The 21,602-nt window shown below is 49.3% G+C and overlaps 1 protein-coding gene across 1 annotated transcript; it reads right to left on the bottom strand.

Annotated features, from left to right (window-relative positions):
* Nucleotides 1–345: 345 nt before the first annotated feature.
* LOC121437171 (rho GTPase-activating protein 4-like) lies at nucleotides 346–16,230 on the bottom strand. Its single transcript, XM_041637018.1, is given in 23 exon segments — nucleotides 346–741; nucleotides 1,682–1,781; nucleotides 2,074–2,160; nucleotides 2,495–2,678; nucleotides 2,754–2,827; nucleotides 2,903–3,136; nucleotides 3,228–3,333; nucleotides 3,428–3,562; nucleotides 3,640–3,717; nucleotides 3,803–3,863; nucleotides 5,858–5,960; nucleotides 6,119–6,146; nucleotides 6,395–6,464; nucleotides 6,466–6,480; nucleotides 6,577–6,768; nucleotides 6,936–7,037; nucleotides 8,766–8,987; nucleotides 9,095–9,223; nucleotides 10,307–10,546; nucleotides 10,800–10,862; nucleotides 11,063–11,225; nucleotides 11,306–11,513; nucleotides 16,097–16,230. Coding segments are annotated over 23 exon segments (2,895 nt in total). The 5' UTR covers nucleotides 16,164–16,230; the 3' UTR covers nucleotides 346–507.
* Between the last annotated feature and the right edge of the window lie 5,372 nt (nucleotides 16,231–21,602).

Consider the following 21,602-nt stretch of genomic DNA (forward strand, 5'->3'; position numbering starts at 1 on the left):
CTGTCTATCTCCTTAATAAAAGTTGCAGTTAATTTTCCACGTGGAAAAGGTTTTTCAGACCAGGTAAATGGTGGATAAAAAGACCCCTCCATACCTATAAATATACATATGGTCAAGAGCATGTGATATGAGCAACCAAGATTGCACTTTTGGGAGCAGGTCCCCAAATGACAAGAGGCAGCTAGCTCCATGTCAGAGGACCCTCTTTCCCAGGAGAAGCTGTTGAAGCTGTTCAACCTTCTGTCTTGGTATCTGGCCTCTAGCAGTGCAGGCTCTGGGAGCTGCACTGCACCGGACTTTTAGCACCCTCAAACAGAGTGTAGGTTATTACAACAGCAGCCAGTGTAAGGATCTTTATGAATTGCTGCAACTTCCATTCTCCACAGCCATAGCCCAGGGTTTCCCAGCAAAGGTACAGAGGGGCTTGTTTCTAGCCTCCTTCCTTTGCTACTTCTCAAAGAGGCCTAGACAGAAATGGTGGATTGGTGACTGCTGAGGTAAACTGCCTCAGAGCGGTTTGCGAGTTGAGACTGGACCCTGGGGAGGGGAGGCTGAGGGAGAGACTGGAGCCCCAGGTCCCCGGGAGAAGACTTTGTTTTTGCCGAAGCTGCTGCAGGCCAAGGGCTTCAGGTTTCGGGTTCCTAGACTGGGGGAGGCTGAAGATGCTAGCCCATGTCCTTGGCGGACAGTAGCCTTTCCCAAGAGTTCCTTAAACACAGAGTCCATGTTCTGCGCCACAGCCTAGCAGAAAGGAAAAATGGAGGGCCCAGTGAGTTTCCTCCATTGCCCAAACTGAGGCCTTGATTACTACACTGCCGCCAGGCTCTCTCTCCAGGGGCCATAGAAGAGACTGCTTGAGCCTCCAGGCCACCTCCCCCACTTCATTCCAGCTTTCTTCCTCCAGTCACTTTCAGTGTTGCTTGTGGGACAGTAACTTCGTGGTCTGGTTCTGGAGAAGGGGCCCCTCTGAGTCCTGGATTCTCCTTCTCCTCACTCCTACTTGTTCTCTGGCTGACAAGAGAGCATCCATCCATGGGCTCTGGGGCTGTCAACATGCTGGGGACTCCCGGGTCAGTGGCTTCCCCTGGGTCTCCCAGCTGCCAGGCTTTAGTGTCTGTGTATTTACCAGCCTTCACTAGGCTCCCTAGGCCTAGGAGTGGGGACACTCTTCCTAAGACTTAGCATCTATCTTCAGGGATTCCCTGCTCAGTTCACAGGGGCTAAAAGGACTCACCTTATAAAGGTGACTCCCCAAGTTGTACCACTCATCAGAACCTCAGTCAGCTGTCCCTTCTACTTCCCTATCATCTGTTCTTTTACTCTCCCTGGCTTGCTAAGGACCAAAACCTAGCTCTAGGTGCCAGGTTTGAAGTCTATCCTGGAGCCCCTAGCCCACATCAGTCTAGACAGTCTGGCTTCTCCCTAGCTCACGAGTACCACAGCAGGGCTGATGATCTTCTGCCCTCTTATCTCTGCCTCTGTGTCTCTACCCCTGTCCCTCCCACCCTGTCTCTTCTCCCTTGTCCCCCATGCCCTTCCCTAAATTGTGACTGGACTTGCTAGCGCCAGGTGCCCCTGGACTGGGACTAAGGATAAGAACAATGAGCCTCACCTTGGGAAGGGCAGAGACCATGTAGAAGAGGCGCCCCCTGCTGGTTCCATAGCCAGTCCTGGCTCTTACCTTATCTATTTCCACAGGTCGCTCAGGGGAGGTGGGGACCAAATAGTGTCCTCTGTGCCCAGAGGCACCCACAGCCTCACGTGGGATGCCTAATTCCAGCCTACAAGGCACAGATAGGAAGATTGGCAATGGCCCTGGGAAATCCTTAACATAAGCTGGCAGTGCCCATCTTATTCCTCTAGAATTCCTCCCAGTCACAAATAGGGCTGACTCTGTTCTGGACACACTTAGAGTCCTTTATGCAACAACGTCCCCAATCCCATGTGGCCAAAACCGGAGCCCATGCCCTCAAGCTTAACAGTGCAGGTAGCCTCTGATCCATGGTGCCTGCTGCTTTTAACAGCACACACGGCTGAGGGGTCTTTCCAAAAGCCTGTCTTCTCCTGGCTCACCGATTGGTAAACTCCAAAGTCAGGAAGCCCTCTGGTTGGCTCACAGATTCCGTCGTGGTCTGCAAACTAGCTGTCTGCTTTTCATCCCTGGGAAGGGAAAAGACTGGCTTTCTTTGTACTCTCTCCTGGCTGGAGCTTGGAGGCCAATATCCCCTGCCCCAGTCAAAGGAGTTGGGAATAGTTGTGTTTGGGTGAAACCCAGGCCTATAGATTTTGTTTTAGAGTTGTGGAAGGCAGCAACCTTGGTTAGAACAATCCTGTTTGAGCATAGCAGAATGTCAGCGACTACTTCCAGAAAGAAGAAGGCCTGGAGACTCTACGTTGAGTATAGGCTAAAAAGCAACCATGAATATGACAGGAGATTCCAGGCAGATACAATGAGACTACAATGAGACTCTCCCCAGGATGTCAGCTCACTCACCCCTCAAGTAGTGTGATGTACTTATGGGGAATAAGTCCCTGCACGCCAGCATGCTCCCCTCGCCACCAGTCACTTGATGCCCGAGCATACAGCCGCAGTACATCGCCCCGCTGGAAGGTCAGCTCCTGGGCCGTGCGGCCAGTATAGGCAAAGCAGGCCACAGCCTCCACAACTCCTTCTGCTTCTGTCAGGAAGAAATGGTCAGGCTGAGGGTAGAGTAAAGGATGGGGCAGAGCCTCCCTGCTCGATCCCTCCTCACCATCCTCCTGAGCTGTGGTCCCAGCTTCCAACTCCAGTTCCGGCTCCCCAGCAAGGCTATCCAACTGGCCATCCCTGATGTTTCAAGCAGAGTAAGGCAGGTTTCCCTCCACTAGATTCCCTCTCCCCCAATAAGCCTCCAAAGCATACCCCAGGCAGCTGGCAGAAGGTGGTGCCATGCACTTCTCATAGATGGGGCCTGGCAGCATGGCCAGGGATGGGAAAACTTGCGCTGGCTGCAGGATAAGAGTCTGTACCAACTGGTTCACCCGGCCCTGCAAGGCTACAGGGTCCTGCCCAGCAGGCACAGGCAACAGTGTGGGCCCGAAGCATACAGCCAGGTTGTAGGAGTCCATCATGTTCTCATCGCTGTACTGGGCCAGGCTGGGGAAATATGCAGGTCACAGGCAGGGAGCTATAGCACTAGTGACCCCCTCCAACCCCAAGAGCCAACTGGCTCCCCAGAAGTACTCACTGGTTGAGGAAGGTGAAGAGATATCGCAGAACCACTAGTACGGGTCTGGGCAGTCTGGACAGCAGATGGCTCACAGGCTGTATGCGCTCTCCCACAGCCTCCAGTTCTGTGGCCAAGGCAGCCCAAGAGAGCAGACCAAGTAAACTTGTATCCATTAGCATTAGTGGGTGCCCTCCTACCCATCTGGCCTCAGGCCTTACCTGCTGAAGCCAGCAGCTCATTAAACATGTCCAAAGGGAAGAGTGGGGGCTCCAGGCTCCGAAAGTACAGCTTCAGCACCCCAGCCACTGAGTCTAGGTCATGAGCAGTACAACCTTCCACCAGAGGGTCCTCCCCTGTGGAGGGTAACATGGTAAAATGAGGTTACTTGTGCCTATTGAAGCCACTGCCACCCTTATCTATTGGTCCTCACCTCTTTCAAAAGCATCTCGGATCTCAGAGATACGAGCCTGGGCACCCGATACCCGGAAGATGCCTTCATGCTGCAGGCCTGTGAAGGATAAGGAGCTGACAGGCAGAATCCCCTCTCCCACAAATTCCCAGTGCCAGGGTGACAGAAGATAGCCTATACTTACCATTGAGATTAATGAACCGGATACAGCTCTCCACCACAAGGGGCACAGGTTGACCTGAGCTCTGGTAACAGAGAACACATTTATTTTACTAGCACACAGCAAGTCCCCTAGCCAGTCTATCACTTTTCTCTTAATAGTGTTATAGTGGGGCTGGAGAGATGGCTCAGTGGTTAAGAGCATTGCCTGCTCTTCCAAAGGTCCTGAGTTCAATTCCCAGCAACCACATGGTGGCTCACAACCATCTGTAATGGGGTCTGGTGCCCTCTTCTGGCCTGCAGTCATACACACAGACAGAATATTGTATACATAATAAATAAATATTTAAAAAAAATAGTGTTATAGTGGAGTTTATTGGAATCTCTGTGAAGAAATTGATTCGCTGGTGCCATATAAGTGGCACTTTACCTTTTATTTGCAAATAGTTGCAAATATAATAAGGCAATCAAAATTTAGATGGTGACCTGCAGTCAAAGAACACTCCAGAACTTATATCTGCTCATTTAAATGGTCTGATTCTTATGGATGCTCTAGGTACATAATGGGATGGTTGTAAATGATGCTGTTATTTTTCCTCCCTTCCCTTTGAGTCAATACCTCATTAATCCCAGGTTGGCCTAATGCTTGCTATATAGTTAAGGCTGGCCTTGATCTCCTGATCCTCCTGCCTCTGCCCATTAAGTGCTAGGATTATGGGCTGCACCACCACACTTGGCTCTTTCAGATCTCTCCTGCATTTTTTTCTGTTTAGAATTGTCAAGGTCATACAGGTCAGAAGTATGACCTATAAGCATCTTGTGCTGATCCTAACCACAGGATAGAATCCTCAACACCTTTTCCCTAAAAATGTTACAGTCCCAGGTTTTCTTTTTTTCTCTTTTAAGTATGTATTTAATTTTTAAAAACTTTATGTGCATTGGTGTCTGCCCACATTTATATCTGTGTGAAGGTGTCAGGTCCCCTGGAAGTGGAATTACAGACAGTTCTGAGCTGCCATGTGAGTGCTGGACAATTGAACCTGGAATGCTCTGGAAGGCCAGTCAGTGCTCTTACCCACTAAGCTATCTCTCCAGCTCCTAGAGCCCCAGGTTTTCTGAGTTCCTTAAGAGTTCCTTTAAACCAGCCTGGTCGATAAGAGCTAGTTCCAGGACAGGCTCCAAAACTACAGAGAAACCTTGTCTGGAAAATCCTAAAAAAAAAAAAAAAAAAAAAAAGAGTTCCTTTAGAGGGCTAGAGAGATAGCTCAGAGGTTAAGAGCACTGGCTGCTCTTTCAGAGGACCCATGTTTAATTCCCAGCACCATATGGCCGCTCAGAACTGTCTGTAACTCCTGTTCCAGGGGATCTGACAACTTTACACCAATGCACATAAAGTTAAATAAATCATAATAAATTATTTTAAAAAAAAAGAGTTCCCTTTAATGCTGGGTGGTGGTGGCACACGCCTTTAATCCCAGCACTCAGGAGGCAGAGATAGCAGAGACAAACAGATCCCTATGAGTTTGAGACCAGCCTGGTCTACAAGAGCTAGTTCCAGGATAGACTCCAAAGCTACAAAGAAACCCTACCTCAAAAACCAAAAAATAAAAATAAAAAAGTGACTCTGTCTCAAAAACCAAAAGTAAGGGGCTAGAGAGATGGCTCAGCGGTTAAGAGCATTGCCTGCTCTTCCAAGGGTCCTGAGTTCAATTCCCAGCAACCACATGGTGGCTTACAACCATCTGAAATGAGATCTGCTGCCCTCTTCTGGCCTGCAGACATACACACAGACAGAATATTGTATACATAATAAATAAATAAATATTAAAAAAAAACAAAAGTAAACAATAATAACAAAAATATAGTTTCCTTTAATTGTTACAGGTCACTAGGAAGCCCAGGGAGCCCTCAGCAGCACTGGCAAGTGGTGTGCATAGGTAGAGGCGCTTGAGCTACACCCAGGAAGGTTGGGACTAGAGAGCTCTGGGATTAGGCAGTTGCTTGGGCCACCAAGGCTGGCAAAAGACCAGAAGCAACAGGGATAGCCTTCAGTGGCTGGAGTGTGGGGCAAAGCAAATACCTGGATAAACTTCTCCAGGTCGACTCCAAAGAGTTTCTGGTTATACTGGGAGGTAGGACGGGGATGGTGGCTCTTGTGGAATTTTCTTTCTGTGCACCGGGTCCTGAGAAGAATGGGAGCTGCCTCTTAGGGGAACACGCCATGGAGAAGTCTTCCCATCCCTAACCCAGCAAGGCCACAGGGTGCTGGCAGTAGAACTAGAGCTGGGGAGTAAGAATAGGGGAGATGGGGACCTCTAAATAGGCCTCATCAAGGACTCACCAGGATGTTTTTTGCTCTTCCTTATTACCTGGAAAGGAGAAAATATTGGTCTGTCTCTCAGGCTGAAGATCTTCAATTAACCCCAGAGAGAAGAGGCTTGGACTGAAAGCTCAGGATAGTCAAAGGACCAAGGGGTAGGAGAGAAGTCAGTACACCTATGCTGGGTTAGTTCCTGTATGCCAAACAATCTTTGGTCAGGAAAGAACATGGGCCAGGTTAGAGGGAGGACAGGGCAGCTTTGGGCCCTAGAAAGGGTGTGTCTGGAGCAGGACGCACCTCGTTGTATGGCCTCCTGCAGCTTTTCATGCTTGGCCTGCAGCTTGGCAAGCTTGCTCCGGCCACTCAAGATAGTCCTGCAGCTTCTGGAAAACCCAAAGAAGAGTCCCTAGTTTGAACCCAACTCAGCCCCCTTTCCCTCTGCTGCCCTTTATGGCCTTGTCCTGCCTGTCCAGCCCCACCGTAAAGTAGAAGGTTTCTGTCTCCTGCTGCTGACTCCGTCTGCGGCCTGTCTGTCGGGTGCCTGGGTCTGAGCTTGTAGACTTGAGGGACTCAGTGGAAGGGCTGGCCTGCAGAGGGTCCAGCATGTCCCCATCCTCTGATGCCACCACCTCTAGCAGAGCCTGAAGTGTTGCCTTCAGTGTCTTATTCACCTGAAGGGAGAGTGCCAACGCAGTGAGAGAGGACAGCATGGGAAGAAAGAAGCCTAAATCTGCAGTAAGAGAAAAGGGAAGCTACTGCTAGGAAGGAACTGTGTGGGCAGCTGAAGCCGAGAGAAAGCTCTAAGGCCTGTCCCCACCCCAGGCGCACCCATTCATGCCTCTTCTGTTTCGAGGGTCTTTCGGTCCAGGAGACTCTGGATGTTTTGGGCTCTGGGCAAAATTTCATCCCGAAGTTCCATCTCAACCTGGATCTCAGCCACCTGAAGAAGGTAGTACCAGGGACTGAGGAGGACTAGCCCAGGGCACAGATCTCAAATGAGGAGTAAGAAGAGGCCTGAAGAAACAGGGTACATCTCTGTTGCTTGCCTCCAACTCCTGAGTGCTAGGATGACAGGATGGCTACCATGCCAGGTTAATGGGGTGCTGGGAAGAGAACCAAAGGCTTCAAACATGCTAGATAGACACTTTACCAGTGGAGCTGCAGTCTCTGCCAAGGAGATGACTTGTATCTTCAGTAAGTTTCAAATACCAATACAAAAGAATACATAATGTTTAAGTCATATGAAAAAAGGACACATGCTGCAGGATAGATGAACCTTGAGGAACAGAATGAGCCGGGCCCTACAAGACAAATGTTGTAGAAGCTGACTGCCATGAGAGACCTTTATGTGTCAGTGTTGTAACCAAGTTCACAGAGACAGCAGGACAGTGAGTTCTAGAAGCTGGAAGGAGAGCAATGGAGACCTAAATATTTAATAGGGACAAATTCTGTTTAAGAAAATAAACAGTCTAGAAATAGACAGGGTAACAGTCACATAGCAGTGATGCTTTACATCACTGAACTTTGCACCTGGAAATTGCAGAAATAATGTTTTACCTTTTATCATTAAAAAACTTGCTGTTCACCCCAAGGTCCTGAGTTCAGTTTCCAGCACCCATGTTAGGTGGCTCACAACCACCTGTGCAGAGGCAGGTGAATCTCTGTGTTTGAGGTTAGGCTTATCTACAAAGCGAGTTCCAGAATAGCTAGTGCTGTTATATAGAGAAACCCTGTCTTGAAAAACCAAAGAAGAGAGAGAGAGGAAGGAAGGGAAGGAAGGAAAGAAGGAAGAAAGGGAGGGAGGAAGGGAAAGAAGGAGGGAGAGGAAGGAAGGAGAGGAGGAAGGAAGGAAGGAGAGGAAAGGAGGAAGGGAGGGAGGGAAAGAAGGAAGGAGAGGAATGGAAGGAAGGAGAGGAAGGGAGGGAAGGAGGAAGGGAGGAAGGAAGGAGAGGAAAGGAGGAAGGAAGGGAGGAAGGGAAGGAAGGAAAGGAAGGAGGAAAGGAAGGGACAGAAAGAAGGAAGACAGGGAGGGAAGAAATGGAAGGAAGGAGAGGAAGGAAGGAAAGGAGGAAGGGAGGGAGGAATGGAGTAAGGAAGGAAGGAAGGAAGGGAGGAAGGAAGGAAAACGGGAGGAAGGGAGGAAGGAAAAGAGGAAAGAATGGAGGATGCTACACTCTATATTTCCTCACTAGTATCTATTATGAAATTTGTTGTTGTTGTCGTCATCAGTTTGTCTATTTGTAGACAGATTTTTACACTGAAGCCCAAGCTGTGGGCTTCATTATGCAGCCTAGGCTAGCCTTAAACTTAGGGTAATCCTTCTGCCTTAGTTTCCCCAGTGCTAGGATAAAAGGCACGCATGGCTACAAAGAGTGTTCATTGTATAGTGTATGGACAGCCATGGTGAAGATCTGGATGCTGGGGCTGCCCTGTGTTTGAGGGCAGCCCCTCAGTGAACTGCCACAGCAAACTGTTCTAATGGGCCAGAGGCCACGGACTGAAGGGCTGAATTTCAGCATCCTAGAATTTCTTGTTTGTTTTGTTTTATGAAAGTGTAAATTATGTGACTGACCCACATTAGCATGAAGTCCAGAGAATGTAAAGCCCTTTGCAATCAGCTTGGGCTGTAAGGGTAGCAGGAGCAGGGGTGGAATAAACTGACCCTCACCTCATCACCTTCATGGGGCTGGTAGTCAAAATGTTCAGGGGAACAGAAGGCCATGGCATAAACCTCAAGCACCTTGGCCTTGTCCCCTGGAGGATCCAGAGCCTCCAGAGCCTCTTCCAGGCTGCCCAATCCCTGCATCTGGCAGGCTTGGGTGCGGTTCTCAGCAGCTGTGTAGCTCCGGATGGCCTGCCCCAGGGCCAAGTGGAAACCTGTATCACAGCACTGGGGAGAAGCAAGCAGATACTGTTGTGGTCTGGAGCCAGAGCCAATGGTCCAAGCATTTAAGCTCCAATACCATGACCCCATTTGCCTGCCCACACAGGACTTACATCCATGAGGTCCAAAATATCGTGTGAGTAGTAGTTGCTGACAGCAGCATTGACACTGGCCAGGCTGAGCAGGTACTCGTTTCGGGCCTTCGTGCACTTAAGTTTATGCTCCAAGAACTTGGCCTGACGCTGCTCAAGACACCAAAGCACATCAGGGCCACCCATTTGGAGACCATTTCTTCCCATTCCCTCTGCCGAAAAGCATGACCAATGTGCCACAGGTTCCTTATGCTTAATACATCATGAACTTCTTAACACTGCCATATACCACGGGGCAGTGGTGGTGCATGCCTTTAATCCCAGCACTTGGGAGGCAGAGGCAGGCGGATCTCTGTGAGTTCGAGGCCAGCCTGGTCTACAAGAGCTAGTTCCAGGACAGGCTCCAAAGATACAGAGAAACTCTGTCTCGATAAACAAAACAAACAAACAAAATACCCAAACAACAACAAAAAAAAAAACAATGTCATACACGAATCCTTGGTGCTCCCTCAGTGCTCAGCTCTACTGTGCACAGGGTTTCCCACTCAACTCCCAGAACCTGTCTTGACTCCCTACCTTTTCTGTGGCTACTTCTGATCTTTTGGCAAGGGCTGATCTCCCCACCCCTACCCTTGTCTTGGTTTGAGTCCCTAACATGCCCCACTGTCATTCTCCAGAGAAGTGGAAGTGGGTCACCTGGAAACAGATGGCCAAGTAAAAGGCATTTGTATTCCGACCCCGTGACAGAGGTATGAGCTATGAAAATGTATGAGAAAGTCACGTAGGCTCCACATGGGGGTGGCACAAAACAAAAGCCATTGCCCTCAGTTCCACTTAGTTTGGAGCCTCTCCATCCTCTCCATGGGGTCTCCTTGAATGCTTTTCTTGGAATGGCACACAGTCCTTCACTCATCCTGAGTTCTTCTGCTCCTAAAATCTTAGAAGCTAGCTAGGAAAAAGTCCTCCAGGCTTAGAGTACTCCAGCTCTCTGCTGTGGCAGGGCTATGGGACAACATGCTTAGAACTAACGTGATAGAATCAGTCTGTCCTGACACTACGATTGTCTTTCCACATCCCAGAGCCATCAGGTCTGACCAGGAAGGAAGAATCTTGTTGGAGGACTAGAAAGTTCTTCCCCCACACTTTTTTTGCCCTGGGGACAGTCAAGAACTTGTAGGGACAAAGGCCAGGGACCAGAGCTGGAGAGAGGGGCCCACAGCTTTCCAGGCCCACCTTCTCCACTAGTCGCCCTCCTTTCTTGAGAGAGCTCTTTCTGAGGGGCACTGTCTCAGTGGTGGTGACACTAGTCGTGGTGCTGGCAGAAGCAGCCATGGTGGCGGGCAGGGCACTCCGGCCTGACCGCTTCTCCTCCTGACGCTCAGCTTCCCGGAGTTTGGTCTCAGCATTCATGCTCTCCAAGTGGTATGCATGATATGTCTTCTTGGTCTGCAGGGAAGCCCAGGTAAGGCAGCCCTGATGAAGGCTATGATCAGGAACAGTACCCCTCAGCCCCCCTGGGATTCAGATCTGAGGGTTGGGCCATTTCACCTAAGTATGTTATCATGTAACCACTCTGTCCCCAGAACATAGAGCAGCCCATGCCTGCGCCCCGCCCCCCAACTCAGGTCATCCCTGAGCATCCATTCTCTTGAACCTGACTAGGAGATGCAATGGCTTGGGACTATTCCTGCTTCCCCCTGATCAGCACACAGTGGGTCCTGCTTACTGTTTGGAGTTCTGAGACCACCTCCAGGAGCTTATCCTGTAGCTGCTGCACCAGGTCCTTACTCTAGAGATGAAGGGATATGTGTGTCTATAGCATTACCCTACTTAGTGCCCCCCACCATCCTGGACAACCCATCCCACCTGAGATTGGGACAAGCCGACCTTGGGCTGCAACTTCCACCTGGCCTCCCATGCCTCTCAAGCAGTTAGATCCCCATGAGCTTTGTTAGATCCTGAGGCCTTCCACAACTTGTGTGACTCTACCTTTTTGACTATGCGTCCCACATCCTCAGCAATATGACTCAGGCGCTGAGCCAGGGGCCCAGCCAGCACCTCGCCGAGGGCGGCACTTTCACGACTCTGTTGCCGCGTGTGCTCCAGCAACACAGCCCAGCAGTGCAAGGGTGATAGGAGAGTCGGCTCCTTCCTGTTGTAGCAGAGGAATACTCAGACCAGGGAGCTTAGGTCTCAGGCCCAGAAAGGCACTGCTGCCCGCGCGGTACCTACCGGAAGCTTTGCTGCTCCCGGCCGCTGCCCCCCAGGCGACCACTGCGGCTGGCAAAGCGTTCAGCCAACTTGTCCAGGCCCCGAGAGTACTCCAGCTCCACCTCTGCCCGGCGCCGCATAAACTCAGCTAGCTCCTGCAGCAAATCTCGCCGCAGCTCTCCCTGAAGCTCCAGGCAATGGAGCTGCTCACTCAACTGCCAGCGCATCCCTGCAAGGGGACCTCGATTCAGGCCTGGTCAACATGCATGGCGTGAACCAACCAGACCAGCAAGCGGTAGGAGAGGCAAAGATAGTCAGTCATTCTGTCCACACCAAAGGCTCCTTGGCACCCGACTGAACAAACTGGAACTAAGGACAGAAAAGTGTGCCCAGAAGCAAGGTACCCAGGCTCGGCAGCCCCTGTGCACTTGGGAAGGGCCCTGAGGCAGAAAACTCTGTGCTGTGGCTTCTGAACAGACACAAGAAGCTGCTCAGTGGCAGGACTGCTGTGGCACTCGGCCAGGCCTTCAGGGCCTTCAGGCCAGGTGAAACCAGTCCCATAGTAAGAAAGGCCATGGCCTAATGTTCCAGTCAAGGTTGAGGAGTGAAGGGACTGGCCTAAGTTTTTTGTCTGTTGTTTTCTTTTCTTTTCCTTTTTTCTTTTTTGTTTGTTTTTCAAGACAGTGTTTCTCTGTAGGTTTGGAGCCTGTCCTGTAGTTTGTTCTGTATAAACCAGGCTGGCCTGGAACTCCCAGAGATTCACCTGTCTCTGTCTCCTGAGTGCTAGGACTAAAGGCGTGTGCCATCACTGCCTGGCTTCTGTTTGTTGTTTTCTACTGGAAGTTACCCACCCCAGGGTTTTTTCCTCTGTTCTACAGGGACTCATAGCTGAGGGCCCCACACCACCACTGGCCTTTTGACATCTTATCTCTGGCTTGATTTAGCAATACTTCTTCCCTCACTCATATCTCAAGCAAAAACTGCCTGTCCTGCAAGCTGATAGCAACACTATGCCCCACGCCCCCACACCAAAGACCAAGATGAGCCCCTCTACCCACACACCATTACATCAAACACAAAAACACACTTTCTTAGCTTCCAGGAAGCAGCATGTCCACAGATAGGTCTTCAGCCATATCTTCAGAGCAGAACACTAATTGACTTCTTCATTCAGTAGAATGGTGACTTCACATCTATTTCATTCCAGGCATACTCAAGACACAGTGCCTGCTACTCTGGAGCTGGGACCATAGCGGGGGGACAGAGCCATGGTAGAATGACAAGGAACAATGATGGGAGCTTATAAAATGCACACACAGGCCAAGTATGGTGGTAATCCTAATATTTAAGAAGTAGAAACAGGAATATCCAAAATGCAAGATCATCTTTGGCTACACTGTGAATTTGAGGCTTGCCTGGGTTATAGGAGACACTGCCTTTAAAAAAGTATACAAAAAGCTACAGGAAGCCAGGCAATGGTGATATATGCCTTTAATCCCAGCACACAGGAGGCAGAGACAGGTGAATCTCTGTGTGTTCGAGGCCAGTCTGGTCTACAGAACAAGTTTGAGGATAGCCAGAGTTGTTACACAGAGACACCCTGTCTTGAAAAACAAACAAACAAAAAGCAAGGGGGAGGAATCTGGGAGGAAGGGATGGAAACAGATGACCAAAAGCTTGTGGTCCAGGATTCCAACAAGATGCCCAGGGAGAGATAAGCCAGGGGGTAGAGCCCTGTGGACTCATTTCGTTTTCAGGGTCCCTATGGCTACTGTGTAGAGAGAGCCCAAGGGGCAGTTACTATATTTGTCTAAGAAAAAGATGGTGGGTTTTGGAACCAGGAAGCCAGTCTGAAAGGCAAGCCTTGGGGTAGCTGTTCAAAAGAAAGTCAATATGAAGAGATCAGAATGGGTGAACTGTCTTGACAGTGACTTTCCTGGGGCTATGAGATGAAAGGCCTCCTTAGGTATCTCCTGCCCAGAAGTCCCCATCTCCCCTTCTGAGTTCCTTTCTCGGTATGTCTCCTGCCTGTACTCAGACTCCACTCTGTGGTGGGACTGACTTCTTTCCCTGAGTCCAGGGGCTCCAGATCCACCTGCTTGCATGACCTACTTATCAGCCTTCTATCCCAACCACTGGACTCTCTTAGGGGTGGGCTTTGGGGCATACCCTTAACCTGGTCACTGTAATTGCTAAATTTCCACTAAGGGCACAAGTTAGGCAGAAGGAAGCTGGTGTGTGTGTGTGTGTGTGTGTGTGTGTGTGTAAACTCCCAACATTGAAGTCAAAGCAAAGCCCACAATACCAAGTATCACTGTCACCAGCCTCATGTGGCTGAAGTGGTATGTGCCAGCTACTCATTAGAATGACTGGTAATGCTGCTGACTTCAATCAGGGGAGTCTCCACTAAATAAGACTAAAAGGGTTTGAAGAATGGCAATTTAAGTTCATAACAAGCAGGGTCTCAAGAATATCCAGCATACCCTTCCTTGTAGGCTGCCCTGCTCTCCAAAAGGGATGTGTTATCCAAGGAGGGACCTATTCTAGCTACACAGTGCCAAGTGCACCACAATATTGTGTGGGTTCTCTACCAGTAGCAACAGCACTTCCTGTTCTGAACATGCACACCAGCCAGTGTCAAGGAGCTATAGATTGCAAGTCAATTGCATCTGAGGTCCACACTGGGCAGGAAACTGCTGCCTGAAGTCTCCAGGTTGATTTCAGCTCAAAGAACCCTGATCTCCTACCAAACTAGCTCTGGTCCTTGTCTAACCCCAGTGTACTCTTGGCACCTTGGCTGTCCTTTGCAGTGCCTATCATCATACATGAAATCAGCTGTGTGCAATTTTTCTCTCCTCAGGCCTGTGAACCACCAAGAAGGACTGCTTCTCTTCTATACAATAAGGTATTTCCAGAGTCTAGAGCAAAACAGGTGTGTTAAAAAAAAATCTGGTAGCACAAACTGTCATCCCAGCCCTGGAGCGTTGTGGAAAAGGATGCTGCAAGTTACAGGCCAGCTTGAGTAAAATAATGAGCTCAAGACTAGCCTGGGATACATACCCAAGCTCCAATCCCACCCACCCAAACAAAGAACAGCTGACAAAAAAAAGTGAGAAATCCTGCATATTTGAATTGCAAAGCTGGGACCCAGGCCCCTCCAGCACTTCCTGTTAGCCAGGCATTCACTCTCACTTCTGCTGACCAGTAGAGCAGAATAGATGGCCTCTAAGCCGCGACTTTGCTGACCTGTCAGAATTTAAAGTGTGAACACAGTGCCTCTGTTCTAGCATTGTTGGAAGACCTTTTTTCTTTTTTTGAGGGAGGGGCATGAGAAAAAAAAAGCCACAAAAAACCGGACATGTTGAATGAACAAGGGCCATCTTAAAGACAGTGGTACTGAACTCCAGTTTCTTAGTTGGAACTAACTGATCTGTGTTTGCTGATTGAAGTGATTGAAGACTTTTTAAGGTCCTTGGGCGTCACAATTTTTGTTGTTGTTCTTTTGTTTATTTGGGTTTTTTTTGTTTTTTTTTTGTTTGTTTTTCGAGACAGGGTTTCTCTGTGGCTTTGGAGCCTGTCCTGGAACTAGCTCTGTAGACCAGGCTGGTCTCGAACTCACAGAGATCCGCCTGCCTCTGCCTCCCGAGTGCTGGGATTAAAGGCGTGCGCCACCATCGCCTGGCTTTGGTTGTTTTTTTTTTATTTTTTATTTTTATTTTTTTTTAAGACAGGGTTTCTCTGCAAGCCCTGGCTGTCCTGGAACTTGCTCTGTAGACCAGGCTAGTCTGGAACTCAGAGAATTGCCTCCTGTCTCCCAGAGTGCTAGGATTAAAGGCATGCGCCACTACCGCCCAGCTGCTTCTCAACATTTTGAGGAAGTAAGAGGAGATCCTTGTCTCCACCTGCTGGCTCACTCTCTGCTGTTACCTCAAGCTGGCTCTGGACACCAAGAAGAGGACTGTGTCAAACTTTCAAAGGTAGCTATGCTCACCACTATAGCAGTAATACATCACTAAGACATACTTTGGTATAATTTGCTTGCACCAAATAAGTGCACTGGAATTTCATCTACAGGTTGGGAAACTCCAAGTGTTATTTCATTCCTCATTTTGGGAGCTGTTGTATGTGACACTGCTTCTCTGAGCTTGTATCCACAATAGATAAAATATAGAGCCATTGAGAGTGGTAATGGGAGTCAGGATATCTGGAAACAACAAGAAACTGGGGGTGGGGGCAGGAGGTTATATGCTGCCTCTTTTCCTGTGCGAGTTACCTACCACACCCTGAAGAAATGAAGCTGTCAGCTAAGAACTTACAAAGCTCATTTGCATGTGATTTGCATCAATTGCAGAATCCAGAGATCTAATATCCTAAGGTTGTAAAGTCAGTCCGGCTGGACTTCTCTAATCCGCAGTCTTCCAGCCTGACCCAGGGTCAAAAACCCTAACCTGCAAGCTACTTCAGAGTTAAAGGAAGGCAAAGGCGTTAAAGCTTCACGGATTCTAGTGATGTTGAACGAGGTGTCAGGCCACCAGCAAAGTCAAGGTGGCCCAAAACACTCCAGCTATAAAGCCACCCTCTCAGTCTGCCCTTCCCTCAGGCTACCAGTCATTGCTGCCTGAGTGAGCAGCAGGCGACCCAAGTTGAGTAGAGAGGACAGAGGGAGGGCATGGGCAGGCAGTTGAGGCCAAAGAGGCTCCAAGAAGCAGGGCCTGGGCTCCCTCCTCCACCCCGTTCCGGGGATGTCTGAAGATCATCAGCAGCAGACACTCGGGGTCTCCACAGTATACCAGGCCCAAAGTGCCCTCTCACCTTTGACTTGTGCCTCATACTCAGCCTGCAGCCCCCGCTCCCGCCGCAGCTTCCCGTGCGCCGCCATGGCCGAGGGCTGATCGCACCTTCAAGTCCCGATGCTCCCACGCTGCAGCAAGGCAAGACCGCCAAGCACAGGGACCAGGGGCGCCAAAACCAGCACCCTCCATCAGCTACGCCCCGCCCCGCCCCGCCCCCAGCAGGTCCCCCGGAGGGGCGGGGCGACCTAGCCCAAGAGCTGCCTGCCGCTCTGGTGGGCCTCAGAAGGACAAGGCGCCCCTTCCCACGTGTACAGCTCTTGAGACAGGCTGCCTTCTTCCTCCCTCTGCTCATCTACCTAGATCACCTTGAGCCCTAAGACTCAGCATAAAGCAGCCAATGCAAGAGAGCCCCAACACGCCTGGGACCACCTGCTGCTGTTCCTCACCATCTACAGAAAGCTTTATGTGGTTTCCAGTGTCAGACCACATCCCTAAGGCCACTGGCCCTCAATACCAGTGGACAATGGCGCCATAGCTGCTCCAAGCCCAAGACTGCCCCTAGGCAGCCTGCCTCCCGGGACATCAGATGCCACCCTCCTTCCTGGAGTCACAGCTCTGAGTGAGGCCTAAGGGAGTCCTGACAGCTGATGGGAAGTTCCCCAGAGGACTGCAGGCCTGTGTTCCCTCTGGGCCCCCTGAGGGGGAGGGAGCAGGGTTCAGCTACAGTTCCCTTTCTACTCAGCCCCAAAGGAAAGAACTAGCCTCATTTCCCCATAGGTAGTTACCACTTCCTGCTGCCGGAAGAGACTTTTGTCTTTTTTCCCTTCTGTGTTGCGCCTATAGGAACCTATATGGGTGGGGGCTATGAGACAGCCTGAGAGCAACTCCTTTTGCCTCCTTTATTCAGGAATAATGGGGCTTTGCTCCACCCCCCCGACCAACTCTAAGTCACAGAGCAAGACCTACTCATCAGTTTGTGATGTTTTGTTTTGTTGAGATAGGGCCTTACTCTGTAGCCCTGCCTGGCCTGGTACTCTTTATGCAATTCAGGCTGGCCTCAAACTTGAGGCAATCTTTCTACCTCTGCCCCAAGTGCGAGGATTCCAGGTGTGCACAATCACACCAGGCTGTTGAGAAGGCAGGAGACAGGTGACAAGCCATCGGCCCACCTGTCTCTAGCTGGAGAGAAAGCCCTGGGGTATACAGATGATGAAAGACAGGCAAGGTACTAAAATCCAAAAGGAGTCTGGACCTGTGTGTGCACGCATGGATGGCAAAGTGCATGTGAGCACGCGTGACACTGACCCGGAGCTCTGGTACGATAGGGAGACTATTCTGGTCCTTCAGTTGTGTGTAATCAATTCTCTTGGCCAGAAAGAATACTTACTCCCTTGATTCTTGGTCTCTACTCACTCCCAGTACCCAAGCCCTTTTCTAAGATGCTGCTAGGTGCTAAAAGACCCTTGAAGAAAAGGTGTGGAGGCTAGTTAGATGTTGATTTACTCCAACAGTGCCCCCTACTAAGGGAAACCAGGCACCCATGACCTTATTTGTTAAAGCAACCCACCTTGCCTGGTTTTCATTCTATCTGAGCCTTAACTAATCTTCAGAAGTCCTTCATCCACCCAGGGCCCAGCCAGGGCAGAATTCAGGAATCAGGCACATAAGAAATAGCTACTGAACTGGCCTTCAAATGTTCTGAAGTCCTAACTCCAGGAATCTGAATGGTGCCTCCATTCAGTCCCTTTGCATAAAAATGAGTGAAAAGCAAAACAGAAAACTTGAGTGATTGCCCTGGTTCTGAGGATACTTGTTTGGCATCTGAAGCCATGAGTAAAGTTGCTTTTTGTATTGTTTGCTCCTGTTCCCCACCCCCTTGACTTTTTCTGAGACAGGGTCTTACTATATAGCCCTGGCTGTCCTAGAACTCAGTATGTAGAACAGGCTGGCTTTGAACTCACAGGAATTAGCCTGAGTCTGCCACCTGAATGCTAGGATTAAAGGCATGTGCCAGCACGCCTGGCCTGTTCCTTTCTGACTTTAAAAAAATATTATTAGATTTATATTAATTTAATTTCATGTGTTTTGCTTTTATGTGTGCATGTACGTGCAATTTGTGTGTGTGTGCTTGGTATCCATAGAGACCAGAAGAAGGTTTCAGATCCTAAATACTGGAATTACAGATGATTGTGAACCTCCATGTGAGTGCTGAGAACTGAACTCGCATCCTCTGTAACATGCTCTTAACCACTGAATCTTCTCCTCAGCTCCCTTCTTGAGCTTTTTTAGACAAGGTCTCATTCAGTTGCTCTAGTCAGACTGGAACTTGCTATGTAGACCAGGTTGGCCTTGAATTCATGAGATCTGCTTGCTTCTGACTCCCAGTGCTGAGACTAAAGGCATGCACCACCACCTCACCTGGCTAGCTCCTGCTTTAAGAATCCAAAAGCCTGCTGGGGAAGGTGAGAGTTTTGGCTCAGAGGTAAACCAGGGTTGCACGGTGACTTCCAGGCCAGCCTAAGCTACAGAGTGAGACCCTGTCTTAAAAATCAGATAAGCTGGGCAAGGTGATGCTCATCTAGAGGCAGAGATCAAGACTACATATGGAGACTGTCAAAACAAAAACAAAACCCAACAAGACAGGCAATGGCGATGGTTCCAAGTGGTTAAGAGCTCTTCCAGAGGGCAGAGTTCTTAGAATCCAAAGGCAGCTCACAACTACATAATACTTCACTTCTAGAGGATCTAATGCCCACTTCTGTACTCTGAGGGAACCCGCACACACACATGTAGACACAAAAGGAGAACTAGATATTTTTGTTTTGTTTTCAAGACAGGGTTTCTCTGTGTAGCTTTTGAGTCTGTCCTAGAACCGCTCTGTAGACCAGGGTGGCCTGCCTCTGTTTCCTGAGTACTGGGATTAAAGGCATCTGCCCCACCGCCCAGAGAACTAAATTTTTAAAAGGAGCTAGATTTACAGGATTACTTATGACAGGGTCTCACTATGCAGGACAGTCAGGCATCCAACTGTTTATATTCAAAATGACATCATAATGGTTAATATATTTGACTTTATGCACTTATCAGAATCAATAGAAAAATTAAAATTAAAACAACCAGAGCTGCCAGAACCACCTGGCACACGCCTTTAATCCCAGCACTCAGGTCCAGAGTTAGTTCCAGGACAGCCAGGGCTACATAGAGAAACCCTGCCTCAGAAAAACAAAACTAAAAACAAAAAAATGAGAGCGAGGAGTGTGCGAGGGATGGAGGAAGAGAGAACCCTGTCTCAAAAAACAACAAAACCACAAAGAAACCCAACAACCCCCCCCCCCCCAAAAAAAAAAACACAGAGCTACAGAGCTGCCTGCCTCTGTCTCCGGAGTGCTGCTAGACCTTTTTATTTTATTTTTTCAGGATTTTTATCTTACGTGCACTGAAATTTTGCCTGCATATATATCTGTGTACGTGAGGATGTCTGATCCCCTGGAATTGGAGTTACAGACAATTGTGAGCTGCCATGTGGGTGCTGGTAATCGAACCTGGGTTATCTGGAAGAGCAACAAGTGCTCTTAACCACTGAGCCATCTCTCCAGTTCCGCAAGACCTTTTTAAAGACGTGGAAGAAGGTACACTTAGTCCTGATCACATGACTGATGTGATCAGACTGGTTGGCTACTGGGGACAGAGGGAGATGAGACGAACCCTAAGGACAGCGGGGGCTCCGGAGAGAAAAAAATATTAGGCAGTGAGGGTACATCCTGGAGAAGCGTCCCTGGAGCCAACCCCAGTCACCCTACAATCTACCTTCCAGCCTCAGTTCACAAGGCACTTAAACCGGCACTTTCAAGAGACAGATGCTGCTGAAGCAGGGCAAGTGCTAGGCCACCAAAGCCTAGTGGGCCTGCGGTTTCAACCCCCCCCACCCCCACTCCAGATTCTACCTCCACCCAGGAAACCTAACCGACTAGGGGCGGAGCGAACAGAAGAGCTTCAGCTGGCCACCAGTGACACCCAAGAGGGTGGGCCTCCGCAAGCGCCTTCGGAAAAAGCTCCGCGATCTCCCTCTTGCCAACTATGGGGCGCAGGCGAGGCAGTGCGTACCTCCGCCCGTTCTGCCAGGCGGCGTTTATTCTGGCGCTGAAGAACCAGAGTCTGGAAACTAACAACGTCACCGGTTTGTGAACCGGAAGATAATGACGTCAGCACGCTAGGCGGGACGAGCCGTTGACTCGACTCGTACAAAGGGAAGTACGTATTTCTGGCCAATCAGAACGCAGTTTCGCTTGACGTAGCGAAGGGGCGGGGGAGCAGCATGCGCTGGCGTAATTTTCCAGCCGCTTTCTCGGTTTCTAAAGGATAATTTCCACAACCAAAGAACTAAGGTCCAGGACAAATCATTCAACCTATCGATGGACCGCTGTGTCACTTGCGGGAGCGGGGAAATTGTTAGTATAGTGACAGCTCAGATGTCAGGTGTAGAAGCCAGAAAGCACGTTTAGGAGAGAATGTTATGACAAAGCGTTTGAGAATCAGGTGAACTCACTTTTTGCTTTTTTAGCTTAAAAAAACAAAAATGTCGGGAATGGTGGCTCACACCTGGAATCTCAGCACTTAAAACACTAAAACGAAAGGATTAGGATTTAGGCCAAACTTGGTTACACAGTAAATTCGTTCACAGCCACCCTAAAATACTTGAGATCCCGTGAAAGAAAAGAGGGGAAGAGCAGGGCAGTGAGGGTACACGGTCTTTCATCCCAGCACTCGGCAGGCAGAGGTAGCAGATCGTTGAGTTTGAGGCCAGCCTAGGCTACAAAGGGAGTTCCAGGTCTATCAGAACTGTTACAGAGAAACTCTGTAACAAAACAAAAGGGGGGGGGGAAAGAAAAAGACATGAGGGTTTATAAAAATATAAAAATTTGTATATTCAATACAAAACTATAATAAATCGCTGTATTTAATTTTTTCTTTGCAATTACCAGAAGTCACAGAAATGTTATGACATTGGGGTAACAGTGCACAGAACTGTCTCAGCATAGCAACAAAACCAAATAACGGGGGACAGCTGACGGGGATGGCTCACACTTGTAATCCCAGTACTTTGGAGCCCGAGGCAGGAGGATTACCACAAGTTTGAGGCAAGTTGGACTACATAAAGAGTTCCAAGCCAGTATTGGCTAAGGAGACCCTATCTCAAAAAAAGATGAATAAATGCTGGGCTGTGGTGGCACACACCTTTAATCCCAGCACTCAGGAGGCAGAGGCAGGAGTTTGAGAACTGGTCTACAGAACAGGTTGCAGAACAGCAAGGGTTACACAGAGAAACCCTGTTTCAAACTCACCCCCCCCCAAAAAAAATTATTTTGAATAAACAAAATAAAGGAAATAAACCTGATCATGGTGAATGTCAGTATGCAAAGAACACCTTAGAGGACCAGGCCTTTGAGGCCAACAGGGCTAGGAATGTGGTTCGGTTGCTAGAGTGCTTGCCTAACATCCAAGAGGTCCGGAGTTAGGTCTCCAGC

The sequence above is a fragment of the Microtus oregoni genome, unplaced genomic scaffold, assembly GCF_018167655.1.
Source record: "Microtus oregoni isolate MIOR12 unplaced genomic scaffold, Mior012 000050F_ref0000143, whole genome shotgun sequence".
Taxonomy (NCBI): domain Eukaryota; kingdom Metazoa; phylum Chordata; class Mammalia; order Rodentia; family Cricetidae; genus Microtus; species Microtus oregoni.